The 20,206-nt window shown below is 42.1% G+C and overlaps 1 protein-coding gene across 7 annotated transcripts in view; it reads left to right on the forward strand.

Moving 5' to 3' along the window:
* lnx1 (ligand of numb-protein X 1) overlaps nucleotides 1–20,206 on the forward strand; it is a 214,043-nt gene that overhangs the window by 157,751 nt on the left and 36,086 nt on the right. For all 7 annotated transcript variants that reach the window (XM_043690849.1, XM_043690903.1, XM_043690856.1 and 4 more), the window contains 2 exons: nucleotides 3,534–3,662; nucleotides 18,872–19,049. In XM_043690849.1, the coding sequence (XP_043546784.1) occupies nucleotides 3,534–3,662; nucleotides 18,872–19,049 (307 nt within the window). The remainder of the gene's footprint in view (nucleotides 1–3,533; nucleotides 3,663–18,871; nucleotides 19,050–20,206) is intronic.

Below are 20,206 nucleotides of genomic sequence, written 5' to 3' on the forward strand. Positions count from 1 at the left end.
TGAATGTCTTTCCTGTTGAAATTGGGCAGTTAACCTTCATATTGACTAGGCAGCAGAGATTTCAGTGAGATAATAAGAAAGGGCAGATGGATCTACAGCTGTTAGACCACAATGTAATGGTTTTGATACTTGTGCAGGTATCAATATCAGAGACCTGAACAAGGCTGCCACCTGCTTAGACCTTGAAATTAGGACAAAACATTTGGTCCTGAAAGCAGTTGCATGTGTACAGTCTTAGATTTAAATTTAGATTTTAGATTTTATTGTCACAGGTACTCAAGTACAGGAGTACAGTGAAAAGTGTATTAGGTTGCCACACACGGAACTATCTTAGGCACCTAGATACAAAAACACTTGGGTACAATGTTGTAAGAGAAACAAGAGTTAAAAAGATAAGCATTATTTCATAGAATATTTTAAAAAAAGAAATATGGTAATAGCTAACATTAAAGTCTTTCTTAGTTTAAGCTAGGAGAATAAAGGAATAAGTTAAAAATTCAACAATCTTTGATCAGTCCTCTGCTTATCTCGCTGTTTGGGAGACCTCAGCTGTCTGTTCCTGTCACTGCTGCTGGAACTGCCATCTCTCTGATCTCCCCCGGTACCTCAGGCACGATCCACTCACAGGCCGAGACACTGCCATGAGCCGCCAAGAGACCGGCCAATATACGGCTGAGAGAACAGGCTGACATACTGGCAAGAGATCAGGGTGAGAGCCACAGAGAGACCGGGCCGGGCTCCGCCACGCGCCATGGAGAGACCGGGCCTGGCCGGCTTCCGCCACGCGCCATGGAGAGACCGGGCCTGGCCGGGCTACGCCACGCGCCATTGAGAGACCGGGCCGGGCCGGTCTCCGCCACGCGCCATGGAGAGACCGGGCCGGGCCGGTCTCCGTCACGCGTCATGGAGAGACCGGGCCGGGCTCTGCTACGTGTCATGGAGAGACCGGGCCAGGCTCTGCCACACGCCATGGAGACACCAGGCCGGGACCCATCCACGAGCCGCAGGAGTCCAGGCTGGGACCCACCAAGGAGGAGCTGAACACCAAGAAGTGGCAAAAAAAGAGAAGGAAATGAGAAATAAATAGAAGGAGTAGAGGAGCTCCAGTTGGAGCACCTTATTAAGCACAGTCAAAACAGCAGAAAGTCACTGGCTCTCTGTAGGAATGACAGTTATTATTGGAGAGACTTAGCATTGAAATAGGTACCTGCTGTAGGTGAACATAGACATTCAGGATAAATTGCACATCTTCTTTGAATGAGCTTTTTAAGTTTTTATGGACTCCCAGAAATTTAGAGCACAGAGGAGGCCATTTGGCCTATTGTGCTCGCATTGGTCAACAAAGATCTAACTACAGTAATCCCATGTTCCAGCTTTTGGCCCATAGTGCTGGAGACTATGGCAACACAGGTAAATATGTAAATGTTGCCTAAATCTGATGAGAGTTTCTGCCTTAACCATTCTTTCAGGCAGTAAGTTCCAGACCCTCAGACCCATCTGAATGAAAATAATTTGTATCTTGAATCCATGTTTGCTGGTTATTGACTCTCTCTACTAATAAAAAAACCAAGTGCCTTCCTATTCATGCCCTTCATAAACTTATACACCTCCATCAGGTCCCCCCCTCAACCTTCATTGCTCCAAATAAAACAACACCAGCTTATGCAATCTTTCCGCGTAACTCAGACCCTCCAGCCCAGGTAGCATCCTGGTAAATCTCTTCTGCACCCTCCTTTAGTACAATCACATCCTATAATGTGGTGACCAGAACTACACACAGTACCCCAGTTTGAACCTTACCAGCATTTTATCCACTCTAACATAACTTTCTTGCTCTTATATTCTGTGAATCAGCCCTTAAAGGCATGTATTCCATATGACTTTTTATCTACCTGCCTGCTACTTCAGGAATTGATGGATATGCAGACCCAGGTCCCTCTGATCTTCAGTACTTTCCATGGTCCTCCTGTTCAGAGCGTAATCTTTTGCTTTGTTAGCCGTCCCCAAGTACATTACCTCACACTTCTCTTATTTGAATTCCATTCATCACTGCTGTGCCTCCCTGACTAATCTGTTGATATCCTCCTCACTATTTACCACAAACCGTGTCACCTGCCAATGATCATGCCCCCTTCATTTGTGTCCAAATTATTAATGTACACCATAAACAGCAAGGGCCCCAACACTGAGCCCTGTGGAATGCTAACAGAAACAGACTTTCACTCTCTGCTTTGTGCCTCAGCCAGTTTTGGATACAGCATACCACTTTGTTTTGTGACCTATGGGCTCTTATTTTCTTCACCTGTCTGTCATGAAGGAAACCTAGATGGTGTACTATAAACTGGCTCCTTAATTAGGCAAATTGCGTTATGATCAAATTTAATCTTCAAAACTGTTCATAACCGCTATCTGAGCCTTCATATTAAGCTATTCCAAGCCAGTCAACAATTATCCAAAAAGAAAACCTCTTTAAAGTTTTGAAACTGAACAGACTCAAAGCAGATGCTGTCATTTTAATTATTGAGATTAGCTTTGCAATATAAACACATACTGCCCAAGTCCACGTATTAATCTGCACAGTTCCAATTTTTTTGTTGTTTGCAATTTTGTTTACTTGGCAAGTTAAGTTAGGCTGCAATGCTTTTTTTTATATAAAAAGCTCAAATTGTAAGAGTTGTTAACTTTTACTCACCTCTACTCAAGTAACTGCACAGCAAAGAAAATCATTGACCTGACATAGATCTGCTTTACAGCTCCTGAGTCTAGCCATCAATTCAATTTTATTATACTCTTGTTACATTACTCAGTAGTAATTCATTTGACTGAACCATCAGGATCTATTTAAAAGGTAGGAATGGATTACTTTAGAAAGTGGCTTTAGAAATTGGGGATTTGTTGGTAATTGATCTATTGAAGCAGATAAAATCCTTTTAAAGTTTAACAACAGAAAATTTAAAACAGAATTTATGATGCGCAATATTTTTAAAATATAATGTTTAATGGTTTTTTTTCAGAAGTATCTCATCTACCAGATTGATTGTTCAAAAGACTTATAAATGATAGTTTCACTGATTTCTGATTAAAATGTGGAGATGCTTCATATGTTCAGACTCTTTGTAAATAATTTTGTTTTCTTGTGAGGTCTGAGCTATCTTGCCCACTTTCTGATTAATTTTTTGTATTCATTTTATAATTATTTTTTAATCAAATATATCAATTTCAGCATGGTTCAATTATTTTGGCTTTTGTCAAGTAATTTGGGCTGACTTCCAAATGTGGAAACAGCAGTAAATCACCATATTGTAACTATAGTTTTAGAAGTGAAATATCACAATAAATTTGCTGTCAGCAGTGTGTCGGAGCTAATATATTTAAATTTTTGAACATGTAAATAGAACTTGAGCAATCCCATTTTATACTGATGTTCGGTAGGTTCTATTTCTTTACTTGAAGGTGATACGTGGAAATTTTGGTGTAGAATTTGTTTGCTAATTCCCATTCCATTTGATTTATATTTGCACATTATAATTTAGGTAAGCGAGGATCGAGTTCATTTTGTTGTATCACGAAAGACCCGGGAACAGACCCCTGATATCTTGCAAGAGAGTGCCTGGAACAGCAGCATTCAAGTCAGCCCTGCAGTAAGAAACAGACACAACAAGGTAAGGGCAGGGATATCTTATAGCACATCATGATAATGTTGGAATCATTGAATTGACTTGTTACTATACTGTATAATGGCAACTGAAATATACCTTGCATCATCAAATCAAATAGGTTATATATTGAGAAGAAAGCATTAGTAATGGAACCAGTGCCATCTAGGACAAAGGATCAGATTTCTTTTTTTCAGTGTTTGGAGATAAAGCCATGTTTGGCAGGATGTAGATGGCACCCTTGGGCAGGATTGCACATCTGTAACAGAATCTGGCTTTCCATTTAAGTCAATGGATAGACAACTGGAGAAGCTATGTTCCAGAAAGGTCATCAAGTTTCCTCCTTATGAACTGCCAAGGTAATGCACTGTGCCAAACGTTATTCCAGATAGATGAGTGGTTCGGTGACATTGAATCATTCAGACACCCACACCAATGTTTTGGGGAGGGATGTTCAAATCCCAGCAAAATGGCTGGTGGAATTTAATTGACAGAATCAGTATTTGAAAGACTCAGTAAAATGTTGACCATGATGACTATCTTCAATTGTCATAAAAACCCATCTGGTTCACAAACACTTTATAGAAATCTGCTGTCATTACCCAGTTTGGTGTACATGTAACTCCAGACCCACAGCAATGTGTTGACTTTTACCATGCCCTATGAAATGCCTTATCAAGACACTCAGTTAAAAGGCAGCTTGAAATGGGCAACAGATGGTGGTCTCATCGCCAACCCCCCACTTTCCATGATAGAGAAGTGCTGTTGAGGATGTTTTGCATCATGATATTCTATTATACTGCACCTACTGAGGTGTTGCAGAAGAAAAGAGCAAGAATAAACCATCTGACCTTTGACCCTGCTTCACCATTCAGTATGATCAAGATTTATCTTCTGCTTGAACACCATTTTCCCTCTGTCCTCAGATCTGTTAATTTATCCACAGATCAAACATCTCTCCATTTCAGACTTGAATATATTCACTGAGTATTCACAAGCCTCTGGGATATAGAATTTCAAAGGGTTCACCATAACTTAGCTCATCTCAATCCTAACTAAATCCATATCCTGAGAGAGTGCCCCAGTGTTCTAAATGTCCAACTTAGAGTGAGTGTGCTGTCAAGTCACTTCAGAATGTTACATAGTGAGCCTTAGTACATCCTATATTTTAATATTAGTAATACTGGAACAGACATTGTTCTTCCCTGTTTTCATCGGGGCCAGAAAAGTACTCTCATTGGACTTGTAACAGGGTCCATTTCTCTTCTATTCCCACTTACAAGGATACAACTGAGAATGAAGCTAAATATAAAATCATCAGAGGAAGATGAAAGCAAGTAAGAGTAGCAAAGAGGGATTGTCAAAAAAATCTGTGCTTAACTCAGGAAGTTTAAGGAAAGCATCAAACTGAAGGAATGAGCACCAAGGTACAAAGAATGATAGAGAATGACTAAAAGTTTAATTAGGACAAATAAATTATAACACAAGAGGAAACTAATGAAAAATGTAAAATCAGATAGCATGAGTTTCTATAGATGCTTAAAAAATAACACAGTAAGTAAAGTGAGTGTTGGTTTTCGAGAAGGGGAGAATGGTGAATTAATAATAGATAAATAAAGAAATGACAGGTATAACTAATACTTATTTTGTTTTAGTGTTCATTTTAGAGGATAGAAAATATTCCCAGTAACAACTGCGAATTAGGAGGTGAAAAGGGGAGAGAAACTTAATGAAATTTCAATCACCAGATACTGAGTAAACTGATGGAGCTGAGGGCACAGAAGCCTCCAAGTCCAGATAGGGTCATAAAAGAGATGGCAAATGAAGTAGAAGATATGTTGATAATTTTGCAAAATTTGTTAGATTCTGGCAAAATTCCAACAGACTGGAAATGAGGAGATATAATTATTCTATTCAAGAAGAGAAGCAGCAAACTCTAGGCCAGTTAATTTGACATCTGTCATGGGGGAGGTGTTAGAATTGATCATTAAGCAGATTTTGACTGGGCACTTGGAATAGCTCAAGGAAATCAGGATGGTACAAATGGTTTTGTAAAAGGGAAATAATGTTTAAACAATTTTTTGGAATTTGTTGAAGGAATAATATGTTCTGTGGATAAAGTGAAGCCTGTATATAATGTACTTTGATGTCCACCTTCCACATGAAAGGTTATTCTGTGGAGTAGAAACTCATGATGTAGAAGGTAGTATACTATTGTGGATAGAAAATTGGTTGGCTAGCATTAAACAGAATGTATGTATAAGTGGGTGTTTGAATGGATCCTTCAGGAGTCTGTGATGGTCCCAACTTCTTATAAATTTTATCATTGATTTAATGATATGGTTTGCGAAATTGGCAGATGATGTAGATAGGTAGGAAAATATATTGTGAAGGTGGCATGATAAAGATGCAGATGGATACAGATACGTTTAGTAAGTAGGCAAAAATCTGACAGTTGGAGTATAATGAGAAGATGTGGGGAAATGTGAAGTTGTTTGCTTTGGCAGGAAGAATTTTAAAAAACATTATTTAATCAGAGATTGACTGCAGATTTCCAAGCTGTAGAGCGATTTAGGTATTTTAGTACATAAGTCCCAAGCAGTTAGTAAGCAGGTACAGCACGTGATTAAGAAAGCGAGTGGAATGCTTTCCTTTAATATGAGAGGAGTTGAACTTAAAGATGGTATGCCTCAATATACAATGCATTGATGAGACCACATCTCTCATACTGTGCGCAGTTTCAGTCTCCATATTCAATTAGGGATTTAATTGGTTTGGAGGTGAATCAGAGGAGATTTACCAGATTGAGACATGGAATGAGCAGGTTGTCTTTATGGGGAAATATTGGACAGGCTGCGTTTGGTTTCACCACAACTTAGTAGCAAGAGGGGGGTTTTGTAGTTTTGAAGTTTGTAATGATCTTGACAAGGTGAACATGAAAAGGATGTTTACTGTCATGAGTGATCCACTGCATCTCCTCCACTTCCAGCTCCTCCGCCCTTGAACCCCACCCCTCCAATCACCACCAGGATAGAACCCCACTAGTCCTCATCTACCACCCCACCAACCTCCAGATACGTCGTATCATCCTTCTTCATTTCCGCCACCTCCAAACAGACCCCACTACCAAGGATATATTTCCCTCCCCTCCCCTATCAGCGTTCCGGAAGGACCACTCCCTCCAATACTCCCTCGTCAGGTCCACACCCCCCACCAACCCAACCTCCACTCCTGGCACCTTCCCCTGCAACCGCAAGAAATGCAAAATCTGTGCCCACACCTCCCTGCCCCCTTACTTCCCTCCAAGGCCCCAAGGGATCCTTCCATATCCATCACAAATTCATCTGCACCTCCACACACATCATTTACTGCATCTGCTGCACCCGATGTGGCCTCCTCTACATTGGGGAGACAGGCCGCCTACTTACGGAACGTTTCAGAGAACACCTCAGGGACATCCGCACCAACCAACCCAACCGCCCCATGGCTGAACACTTTAACTCCCCCTCCCATTCCGCCAAGGACATGCAGGTCCTTGGCCTCCTCCATCGCCAGACCATGGCAACACGATGCCTGGAGGAAGAGTGCCTCATCTTCCGCCTAGGAACCCTCCAACCACAAGGGATGAATGCAGATTTCTCCAGCTTCCTCATTTCCCCTCCCCCCACCTTTTCTCAGTTCCCAACCCTCAGACTCAGCACCGCCTTCTTGACCTGCAATCTTCTTCCCGACCTCTCCGCCACCACCCCCTCTCCAGCCTATCACCCTCACCTTAACCACCTTCCATCTATCGCATTCCCAACGCGCCTCCCCCAAGTCCCTCCTCCCTACCTTTTATCTTAGCCTGCTTAGCACACCTTCCTCATTCCTGAAGAAGGGCTTATGCCCGAAACGTCGATTCTCCTGCTCCTTGAATGCTGCCTGACGTGCTGCGCTTTTCCAGCAACATATTTTTCAGCTCTGATCTCCAGCATCTGCAGTCCTCACTTTCTCCCTGTCATGAGTGATTGCAAATCCAGGAGAGACAATTTCCAAATTAGGACCATCCTTTTAGGACAAAGAGGTTTTGTTTTAAGTGAGTTGTAAGAGTTTGGAACTCTCCACCTCAGAAGATGGTGGAGGTGGTGTCAATGAATGTTTTTAAGACAAAGTTGAATAAATTCTCGTTGAACAGCAGACTCGGTGGTTATCTGGATAGATGGGAATGTGGAACTCGGAACACGAGCAGATCAACCATGATCTTATTAAATAGTGGAGCAGGTTGAAAGCTCAAATGGCCTATATCTGTTCCATGTTTGTATGTTTGTAAGACTGGTAGTTAACAAAAGAGGGAGTCTCCAGGATTTCTATAGGCACTTAAATAGTTAAAAGGTAGTGAAAGGAGGAGAGGGACTGATTAGGGACCAAAAAGGGAATTTACAAATGGTGGCAGGGAGCAGAGTTGAGATAGTAAATGAATATTTGGTATCTATCTTTACCAAGAAACAGATGTTACCCATGCCATGGTGTGAAAGAAAAGAAATCATATGGTGGTGATTTGGAGATGGTATTGGCTCACCTCTTGCTGCTTAGAGTTGACAAGGCACTTGAACTAGCTGGGATACATCAAAGAATACTGAAGGAAAGGAGAGTGGAAATTGCTGAGGCAATAGCAATAATCTGTCAATCTTCCTGAGAGTCTGGGATAGAACCAGAGGACTGGAAGATTGCAATTGTGCACTCGTTGTAAAGATAACCCTAACAATTACAGACTAGTCAGATTAGCTTCTCCAGGGGTGAAACTTTTAGAAACAATCATTTGGGAAAGAATCACATCAAGGGCAAAAATAACTTCACATGTTAATTAGGGAGAGCCAGCATGGATTTTGTGAGGGAACAATTATGTTTAACTAACTTGATGTAGTTCATTTTTGACAAGGTAACAGAGAGGGCTGATGATGCTGACGTTGCTGATGTGGTGTACATTAGCTTGTGAAAGATGTTTAATGCCACGCAACAGGCTTATAGAATACATAGGTAAAGCAACTTGGACAATGTAGTGATTAGTGCAGTGTCAGCCAGGTGGATCTCATAGAATCTGAGTTCCCTGACTGAGGCTGTTAACCCAGTCCAATCGGGGAGTCCTAGCTGATAGATAAAAACAGGTTCTGTTCACTCTAGAAGCTGGCTCTGAGCTAGCTGGGTCAGTGTCTTGTCCTATACGTGTGCAAATAAAGGATGACTTGGTGACTGGATATTGTTATTTCAGTGGTGATGAGAGGAAAACATGCCCCTAAAGAGATTATGGATAAAACTAGATTAGTGATTTATATCAGTTGTCACTTCCAAAAGTACAATGGATTTCTAAATATCTGGTCTGCTTTGCGACAAACTAATAGAATGGAGATCCAACCCCTGAGGTTCCTGACCTTTTTTTTAAAAAAAAGGTGAAATTCCCATTTATCTGTCGGGGCTGTGCCCCACACTGAGCCTCTTGGATTGAATTATGTTTGGCTTCTCTCACAAAATCTGTGATAATGGAGTAGCAGTGGCAGATCCTGGGAGGAATCTTTCCAGTGACGCTGAGTTATACTTTCCTGGAATTCCTTTTTTGAGTTGTGTGTGAATTTCCACACACTTGGGAATAATAGATACATTTCCCCAGATGGTTTTGTTTCAATTATGCAATTCTGTGGGCTACATTGTTCCTGTCAGAGACATTAGGAAAATTACACTTCATTCACAACAGAATAGTCCCTAGTACAAGAGGACCTATAAAAACAAAAAACAAAGAAAAAAGACTGCTAAATTTAATTTTAATTTGAAAATCTATGAAGGGATTTTTATTCTGTAATTGCTATGCTTCTAACCAAAGGCAACACAAAGTAAATATTCAGAACGTGGGGCAACTGGGGGATAATACAGTAATGAAGTGCTTATTAGACTAAATATCTGCAAATATTTATCTCCTAGAGAACAAGAAGGTCAGTTAAAGCTGATGTCTATCGTAGGAAAGTACTTACCGAGGTTAGAGTTGCCGGAAAAGTGATTTAGGCGGTGATATAAAAACGTCAGTGAAGAGTAGCGGAGTGTACTCGGATGTATTTCAGAATAAACAATGTCTGCTGTGGGCCTGGGTTTTATCAGTGATTATTCAACTTTCAACTGAGTGTTTACAAAATGATTTTCACATTTCCATTCCATTTGATTCTGGAGATAAAATAATTGGTGCTCAGTAATATCTGCAATGAGTGCGAAGTCATGAAAACGTTTAAACCACTGACTTTATAAAATGTCCACCAACTTGAAGGATGCCTGGGGAAATTGTTCAATCTTTTGATTTTGAGTACACATGAAGCCTAAGCATTTGCAGATTGATACAGTATTGTAATAAAACAAAGAACTGCAGATGCTGGAAATCTGAAACAAATGCCCTTTAGAACATTAACTGAATTTCTCCAGCACTTTCTGTTTTTGTAGCAAGACAGCATTGGTGTTGATTCTGAATCAGAAGCTTATGGGTTCATATTCCCCAAAACAGGGATGAATACATAATCTAGGCTGACACTACAGTAGTTAACTAAGTAGTGCTGGATGTTGAATGTTAAACTTATAGGGGTAGATGCTAAGCCTATGTACTTTAACTACATCTTCAGTTATCAGGAGATGTTATTTTTCTAAATGGAATTTCCTCTATTTGCGATCCCTGCAGTTCTATTGATATACTGTACCTTGTTACAAAGTTGTGGACAGTTTTAGCTGCCCACTAAGAGCTTTTCTTATAAAAAAAATTATTTCATGGGATGTGGGTGTCACTAGCAAGGTCAGTGCTTGTCACCCGTTCATAAGTGCAGAAGCTCATATTGATCACATTGCTGCTATCTGATAATAAAAATGTAGATCAGGCCAGCTAAAGAAGGCAGATTTCCTTCCCTAAAGGAATTTAGTGAACGAGATGGATTTTTACAACAAATAATGATAGTTTCCTGATCACAATTACCAAGTTTAGCTTTCAATTCCAGATTTATTAGATGAATTGAAGATTCACCAGACTGGAATCAAGTCCCAAAAGTATTCACCTCAGCCTCTACATTCCTAGTCTATTAACCTTACCATTATGACACTGTCTCCTCTTGAATTGACATGATTCAAATCACTAAGCTGCAAGGTTCATTTCCAGACATTTTGCTACCTTACTAGGTAACATCTTCAGTGGGCCTCAGGCGAAGCAATGCTGAAAATTCCTGCTTTCTATTTATACGTTTGGGTTTGTTTAGGGGTTGGTGATGTTATTTCCTGTGGTGAAGTCACTTCCTGTTTCTTTTCTCAGGGGGTGATAGATGGGGTCTAACACTGTTGATAGAGTTCCGGTTGGAATGCCATGCTTCTAGGAATCCTCGTGCGTGTCTTTGTTTGGTTTGCCCTAGGATGGGTGTGTTGTCCCAGTCAAAGTGGTGTCCTTCATCTGTATCTATCAACAAACACATCGAGTTAGACCCCATCTACCACCCCCTGAGAAATCTCCCCACAGAGATGGTGGATTTTATCTATGCAAGTTGGAAGGTTAATATTTGGCCTAAGCCTCTGTATTTTCATAATCTTTTGAACAGGTCAGAATCCCAACTACCAAAGCATCATTTCTCATTTTAAAGGCCTGCACTTTTCTTTGTAAATATAGACAGCCCCTGAATCATTCTGAAAATGGCAGCAGAGACCTAATTTCAGATGCCCAGTCCTCTGAGCATAGCACCTATCGTTTTCACAGGAGGGTGAGTGAGGGCAGGTTATGGTTTGCATAGAATGATGTATAGAATGGTCTAAAGGTGTATCTGCCTCAGGTTGTTCTGCTCTTCACTTGTTTCAATCACCACATCGACAACGTGACACATTGAGCCAAGCCTTCTGCCTAGCCAGGCCAACTGTTGCAACATTGTTTGCAGCTTCTCCCACCAGGATTCGATAAGACTCATGTGTGTACACGCACGCACATGCACACGCACCAAATAAACGTCCAAAATCTACCCGTGTCAGATTTGTGGAGTTAGGAATTGTCCTGACTCTGCGGTCCTGACTCAAAAACAAAACTTCAGAGTATAATATCAGCTAGATAGACATTCAGATATAAACTGATTTTATTGCAGAGATTGTGTTTCAATACAGAGATAGATGTTTATTTCTCTGGGCTGTGAGGAACTTGCTTGGTGTGTTTGGGGAATCTAAACAGTTTCTGATTGAAGTCTGTTCATAGCACAGAATTTAGTGGAAACTGAACACAAATTGGGTTTAATTGAATAATTAAGAAGGATTATAGCTTGTGAGGAATGAAACAAAAATAATTGTGTTGGTTAGTCTTCTGAAGTTGGAATTTCGATTTTTTTTTTTGCTTGGCATGGCACTATGAGCTGTCCCTAACATATGTTTATACAACATATTAAACACATCTACTTTGAAATTAGCACGTACCTCAAGTTAGGAATGGTTCTGGAGCATGAAAGCTTCATATTGTGGTAACCTTCAGTTCTGCAGAGAGGGTGTACTTATTCAGAAACCCACTCTAATGCACGTCACAACTGGACGGCAGGCTGTTTCATGAGGCAGGAACATTGAAGATGGATAATTTCAGACCCATGCCCAACTGGGCATTTACTCCTGTAAATGCAGATTCAAGGCCATGCTCAGGATGGGTAAAATGGCCAATGTATCATTATAGTGTTTGGTGAAACACACCCTGCCCCCCAAACTCCCAGCACTCTTAGAGAGGTCTCTTTACCCTTGAAACAGCAACATGTATAGCCCAGTGCTGAAAATGTGTTGCTGGAAAAGCGCAGCAGGTCAGGCTGCCTGACCTGCTGCGCTTTTCCAACAACACATTTTCAGCTCTGATCTCCAGCATCTGCAGTCCTCACTTTCTCCTGTATAGCCCAGAGTCAAGAATCAAATGTAAAGTCACCATAGTTCCAGAGGACCATAGGATTGATGACCGGTGGTGAATTTAAACTGAATGTCACCCATGCCTCAGGTGAGGGGCAGGGTTGAGAAGGGGAGACCTTCATGATCACCTCAGCTGGTGCAGGAATTGAACCTGCACTGTTGGCATCACTCTGCATTACAAACCAGCCATCCAGCCAACTGAGCTAGCCCTGGAAAATTGCAATGTTAAATACTGGTAGCAAACAGAAACAAAAATATAAGTGTTCCCAACAAAAACAACAGACGCATAGTAAGCATCAGTCAGAGTGGAAGCATTCAGTCAAAATGTAACAAAAATCACAAAATCTGATGACTGTAATGACCATAATTCCTATTTACCTTTCCGAGGACATGCCCCATGACCCCTGCTCCAACTGTAGACCTGTCAATCCCTCACATTCCTGTTTTAAATTTGGGTGAATTACAGTTTTTTCGCTTGAAACTTTATTTTTAATGTGCATTTTAATGATTTGATTAGGTAGGGTACAAGTTTAAATTCTAAAATGACATGACAGCTGAAAATACAGTGAAGAGTGTGGAGGAGAGTAACTGAACTCAGGAGGACATGGGCAGACAGCAACTGAAAAAGAGAAAGTGAAGTAATAGATTTGGGCATGGGATATAGGTGATCAATATAAACTGTAAAATCATACAGGTTTAAAGGATTACAGGAATAGAGTGACAAATCTCTGAAACTGACAGGACAAGTTGAGAAGGTTGTTTGAAAAAAAATGTGGGATCTTGTTTTTATTATAAGAGATGACGTATACAAAAACAAGCAGGCCATGCTGAAGCTTCTTGAAACACTAGTTAGACCTGAGCAGGACTATTATGTCCAATATTATATCCAATTCTGGATATCACAGTTTGGTACATTGAGGCCTAGCAAAGGGTAGAAAAGAGATTTTTAAGAGTGGTATGGTAATGACAGACTTCAAAAATTATGTCCAGAGACTGGTGAAGCCAGAGTTGTTCTTAGCACAGAGAAAGGTTAAGGGGTAATTTAATTTAGTAATTCAAAATATGCTTACAGGAAGTGCTGTATGAAGTGGCCACAAAATCTAACTGCCGACCGACTAGTTCCAAACAGAGGCAGTCTTACAGATACTAATGAGTGAAGTCTGACAGGAGCTAACTGTTAACCTGTATATACCTTATACCTTTCCAGTGGTATAAGTGTCATTAACCAGAGAGAACAGGTTTAATGTAAATTGCCAAAAGAACCAGAGGGCCATGAAACCTTTTTCTTTCCAAAGTGATCAGTGGTGATCTAGAATACACTACCAGAAAGCATGGTGGAAATGGATTCAGCAGCAACTTTCAAAGGAGAAATTATAAATACTTGGAGAAGATGTAAAGCTATGGGGAAATGCAGAGCTGTTTGGATAGTTTGTGGGACTGTTTGGATAGTTCCACTGAAGATCTGGTACAGGCACAATGGGCTGAAAGGCCATCTTTGGTGTTGTACCATTCCATCATTGAGTGACCAACTTTCCTTGATGCTTTCGGTTGAGTGAAGAATGCTGAATCAGTCCAGTTTAATAGAATAATTCAAGAAGTGGGAGTAACCTGATATGCACCACCAGTGACTGCTTCAGGATGCAGTCATCATTTACATTCATCAGCAGTTAAGTTCCTTTGTCAGATTTGTGGGTATGACTCAGTTTTGGATGTAATCAATCTCACATTTACAAACCTCATGAGGACTGACGTTATGTGATGGGCATTCCTCTATACCACGGCTGTCAGAGGCAGCACTGTGAAGGCTCAACTAGGTTATTGGGATTACTGTCTTAACAGGATTAAAGTATTGCCTTTTTTTGTCTAGTTATGTATATTTATAAATATTGATAGCAGTGAGCTTTTTCTGATATGATTTATAGCTTGGGTTGCACTTCTATATTAAACTACTCCAATATCGTCATTCTTTTGGGAGAATGTCTATTGCGAGTTGGTGTCTGTACTTTCTTCATATATGGATGAGGTTACTTACTTCCCAATTTTCTATTACTTTTTCTCCCCACTTTTCCTGAGGGTCTCCAACAATTACTGCTATTCCAGTAGCTCTGGAAACCATTCCCAAATGGCTGGTCTTGATGTATAAACCTTGACATCTGTTGGAATTGTTTGTATAAGTGACCAGTGATTTTCTTCGACACCCTCTCGACACAGCTCCATCCATTATTGGATAATAACCAGCAAAGGGATCTAGGTTTGATTTATTTTTCATTGTTTAGTCTAGCAGTGCTGAGGCTATTTGTAGAGCCCAAGGATCGGATTTTCTGCTTGGGTTTGGGGTCCAAAGGTGAGGATGAGATCCAACCATGGACAAGTTGGACCGAAAAGTTTGTTTCCTTGCTGTATGATTCTATGACTCTATGTCGGGAAAAGTCACTTGATTTATATTTTTGGAGAGTTACACAATTAATGGCCAGTGGGTGGGCTTGCTATATAATTAAAGATGGAAAACTCCAAAGACAGTAGAGCACATTGGCATTCCAAGGTGGAGCAACCAAAACCAGTGGAGGGAAAGGGCACTTCCGAATGGCTGCTTCCAATTAGAGTTAACCTCCTCTCCCTGGCTTAGTCTCGGCTGCCAGATTGGATCTTGCCCTTTGACTGGGAAATTCCAGTCAAATGGGAGAAAGACTCTTGTAGGCCTGATAATTCCTTCAGTTGGCTATACACTGCTTACAGGCAGGCAGCTTTTTCGCACAAAATTCTTGGAAATGGCTTGGAGGGGTTCTTTGGAGCTGGTAATCAGCCAGCTGGCTGGTGATGTGGAATTTCAAAACCTTCCTCCATATCAGTCCTTTTCCCCAGTGACCTTTGGAAATCCTGTCCCAAGTGTGAGGTCTTATGATCTCTGTGACACTGTTCAGTACCAAATAGTGCATCTGTTCACTAGCTTACAGGAAGCTGTTCCAGTAATTAAATGATCTAAAATCTATCAGTCTTTATGATTTGACATGCAGCTTGAATAGCTGATCTTTAAAAGACAATATTCATTATTAACCATTTTCCCTGTGTTCTACACTGGTCATGTCAGCAGTTTTGGCTTAATCTGCTCTGCAGCTCTCCAGGAACTTTCATAGAAAGACAAATGGATGACACAAACATTGCATACTGATGAGAAAGAGACCGAGGGCAGAATCTTAGGCTTTTTTGTGAGTTATGTCAAGTTTCTTTGGAGGGATTTTTGCTTCAAGGCTGCGCGAGCTATATCTCACCAAACTCTCCTCATTAACTAACTACCCTGCTGCTATGGTATATCTCTCGCTCGATTCGAGTCCCGTTTTATGATATGTTGTTCCCGGAATACCTCGCCACTGAGCATTCCCTGATCCTTGTCTTATTTTTAAAAGATCATTTGGGCCCTGAATGACTACTGGCATTCGAAGCTGTGCTGATTGGTGACAGAGCTTAAAAATGTGTTGCTGGAAAAGCGCAGCAGGTCAGGCAGCATCCAAGGAGAAGGAGAATTGACATTTTGGGCATAAGCCCTTCTTCAGGAATCTGATTGGTGACAGACACAGTGCAGAGATGTTGGAGAAAGGGGAAGATGGCACTGTGATTCTCCCACAGGAATTTGTTGTTCCTGGTGGAGGAGCTGGTGCCGTGTTGGCGCTCCCTCTTCCCAGAGGACCAGCAGACGAGGCCACACCAAACTCATCCCACAGTCACCACTCGGGTCAGTGCAGCCTCAGTGCTGTGGAGGAATGACCTGGAGTGCCCCAAAACTGTCCATGCCCACCTCCACTCTGCCAGGATAAGTGCCCCACTCTTTTCTCTGCCACTCACACTCACTCCATCTCTGATACTGCGCCCACCTCTTGTCAAGGCTGAAGCCAATACTTGCAATATCTTTCCTCACTTGTTCTCATTTGCCCCCCAGCTTCCCAGGCAACTAACCCTTCATACCCTCTACACTGTCTACTCACTATCTGGGTATACCTCACCACTTATGACTACCTGCATCAGCACTAACGTCCGTGCTACCCTCTTTCATAGGATTCCTGGAATGCCCAATACCATGCTCCTGACCAGCTCCAAGCAGGAGGAGACCCGGTGGTGTCAGCAGGCAGGGAGCAGGAACAGGCAGCTCTGGGAGATGCTGTGGCCTTGGTTCCCCAGAGGCTGTAGCAGTGCAACTAAGTTTGGGAGACCCTGCTACTGCCTCGAACATGTCACCATCGTCCCCTGCACCACCCCCTCCCACATGCGCACCCATACACGCACCCATGCCCATGCACCCACACGCACGCACCCATACACAAGTACACCCACACACCAGGTTGGCAGTTGCAGTGAGAGTCAGGCCTCTCACCTTTGGGTCCACTGGAGGAGAACACAGATCTGCACTCCATTGCCCCAGCTATTGGTCTTCACAAGGTACCAAAGACACAAGGGGACAGAGAAGCCAATGCAGGAGGCACCCATCTGAAGGTCCTTGCAAAGACACTTCTCAGGGCATTGCAGTCGTGGCTGAACTGGGTTCACTTGTATCTGGTGAGAAGGCCCTCAGCATGTCGGGGCTGTCCTGATACACCTCCCACCCCCAGGCGTTGCTCCAATGAACCTTCATGGATAACGGGCTTCCCAGCTCAGCAGCCCCTCCCCACCTCATCCAGGGAACCCTGTACAACACAGAGACACAGTGGAGGGAAAGGAAAAGAAAACTTATTGAGGATACTTTAGGAGCACACATGCAATGTGCTGTCACATTTATATAATTGTGATTTGTTTTTGTACTCCAGCTGTTTGACTCTGTGTAGCCCCCAAAATAGTGTAGTACCAGGATGATGCCTAACTACACATCCATATAGGATGTACCATGAATCAATAGTAGAGCCTACTGCACTACATGGATGCAAAATGAACAAGGCATATCTATAGGGCTGTATGTTCTACTGATCCCATTGCTTCTCATCCGAAACAATTTCCTGACCTTTGTGTGTGAAGGTGTTGCTGCAAGTGAAGTGGTCAGCAATGTCTGGGGCAGTAGGTGGACAGCGCTGCACACAGTTAATGCATTAGGATGGCCAGCCATTAGTGACCCCTCAGGTCTGGGTCCTGTATAGTGTTCCCTCCCTCACCATGTCCACACACAGACTGCCCACAGCTATTTTCCTTCCCATTGCAACTTCTGAATCCCAGCACAATGATGCTCTTGACCCCCATCCCTGTGTATTGGTGAGGACGTGAGCATCCGGATCCTCCTCCTGGTAACCCTTCATGTGAACCCCACAGATCTCGTACCTCCCTAGGTCCCCACCCAAGTTGACTACATGACCATTCACCAACCAAGCCCCCAGCCTCCTGGCCAGCCCCTGGAATGTGTGGTGATCGTATCAGATGTGTTTATACACTGTGTTTCCTGCTTGAAGTCAGGGTGTGGCTGACTCAGGACAAAACCCCCTCCCACATTGCCCTGTCCTTTTGCCATGCTTTACTCTCACTTCCCTTTACAAGGCTCCATCTTTCACATTTGGCTTCCCTCTCTTGCCTCTATCCTGCAGCCATCAACCCTTAGGAATAGATTCCTGAGTCTGCTTTCAACAGCACTGGCTATGTTTCCATCCTCTTTCCTCTTCCTCCTTTGGGATGTATGGGACTGATTGATCACGGTCCACCCCCTTGAGTGAAGAAAGTAGACATCCCTGGACAAGAAGTGGCCTGAGCCCAGTCCATCTCCCCGACAGTGTCAGTGCTACACCTGGGCCATCAGATATGGAGCCATTGCCTGCCTGCAAAGGCACAGACCTCACCAGGTATCTGCTCTGACTTTTGAGATCTTGCTTGTTGAACACATATGGTAAGCTAGGGAGCTTAATAGTAAGGAGGTGAGTTGTGTTAATAAAGTGTTAAACGAGCCCTTAATTGGCAGCCCACTTCTGTCCAGTATGAAACCACCCTCCCTGCTCGGAACAGGCATAAAAGATATTGCAAGTTGCTCCTGAGATCGATACAGACCTCGTGAGACATCTCATGCAATTTTATCACAAATCTCACTATTGCCCACATCATTCAGGCTCATACAAGATACTGCCCAGATGTGTTACATTGAATAAGTGCAGAAAAAATATATTTACATGTGTAATATGCAAAAAGAAGTAAGTATTAAAATAATTATTCCTAAACTAATATTTTTTTAAAAAAGAATAAGGTTCGTAAGATCAGGTTAAGTTAAGACTGCTACTCCTGGAAGCAACCTAAACATTTTAGCATAATACATAACAGCATTTTGTCTGTGATTTTATTCCTAGAATTTTGTTCATGCCTTCACGTGCCATGAAAAGATCATCAGTGTTAGCAAAGGAGCTCACGAGACCTTGGGGATGACAGTATCAGGAGGTCTACTGAGCAAAGGCTGGGATCTCCCGATCTATGTTGCAAATGTACATCCTGATGGCTGCTTGGGGAATGATGGCAGAATAAAGAAGGGTAACTAAGAGCCTGTTGTAAATTATTTATACAGTTGAATGTTTTATACCATTCAGAAATTGTGTGCTCAATTAGTATTTTCTATACAGCAATAAATATGTGGCTGCTACATTCTTGACACTATGGTTTAAATGAATTGTTTTACATTTCCTTTAAAATCACCACAGTTTTCCTTCAATACAATTTTGATAACAGCAGGGTTTCAGTCCAGCCAGTACTTTGCCCTCCCCCCTCCCCCTCCCCCTCCCCCTCACCCAAAGTGAACCTGTCCATTTTGAGAACAGGAGCTTTACACCATTGCGATCTTCTATCCCCATTGGGAACTTGGAAGGAATCAATCTATCTTAAAATTTTCAGGAATGATGTGACTAAATTGAACTGCTCCCAAAATGCTGTTAGAAAGTGACTGAGGAAGAGTAGAAATTGCAACCTGTTCCTAAAATGTATGCATTAAATTACATTGGCTGGAATTTAAAAATCTCTGTCCCTAAATCTGACCCCTAACTATGACCTTGCTATGGTATTTTGAGGCTTATTCATCTCAGTGTCACCGATTTCTTAAAAGCATAAGAAATATGAGAAGAAGCAGACCATTTGGCCCAATGAGTCTCCATTGCCATTCAATAAGATGTGATGTAATTATGGCCTTAACATTCCTTACCCGCCTATCTCTCTGTACTCCCCTTGCCAATTAAAAATCTGCTTAACTTAGCCTTAAATATATTCAATGACCCAGCTTCCACTGTACTGTGTGTCAGACAATTCAAAAGACTGATAATGCCTGAGAGACATAATTTTTTCTGACATTCATCTTACGTGGGAGATCCATAACTTTTAAATTGTGCCTCCTGGTTCAAGATTTCCCCAGTGCATCTTTCCACATCCAACCTGTCAAGCCCCTCAGAATTTTCCAAGCGTAAGAATCTTCCAATAAAATTACTTCTCATTCTGTAATGTGTACACGAGGAGAAAGAGAGGACTGCAGATGCTGGAAAAATGTGGCACCGGGAAAGCACAGCGGATCAGGCAGTATCTGAGGAGCAGGAGAATCGACGGTTCGGGAATGATGAAGGCCTTATACCCGAAGCATCGATTCTCCTGCTTCTCAGGATGCTCCCTGACCTGCTGTGCTTTTCCAGCACCACATTTTTGACTGT

Source organism: Chiloscyllium plagiosum, chromosome 1, assembly GCF_004010195.1.
Source record: "Chiloscyllium plagiosum isolate BGI_BamShark_2017 chromosome 1, ASM401019v2, whole genome shotgun sequence".
Taxonomy (NCBI): domain Eukaryota; kingdom Metazoa; phylum Chordata; class Chondrichthyes; order Orectolobiformes; family Hemiscylliidae; genus Chiloscyllium; species Chiloscyllium plagiosum.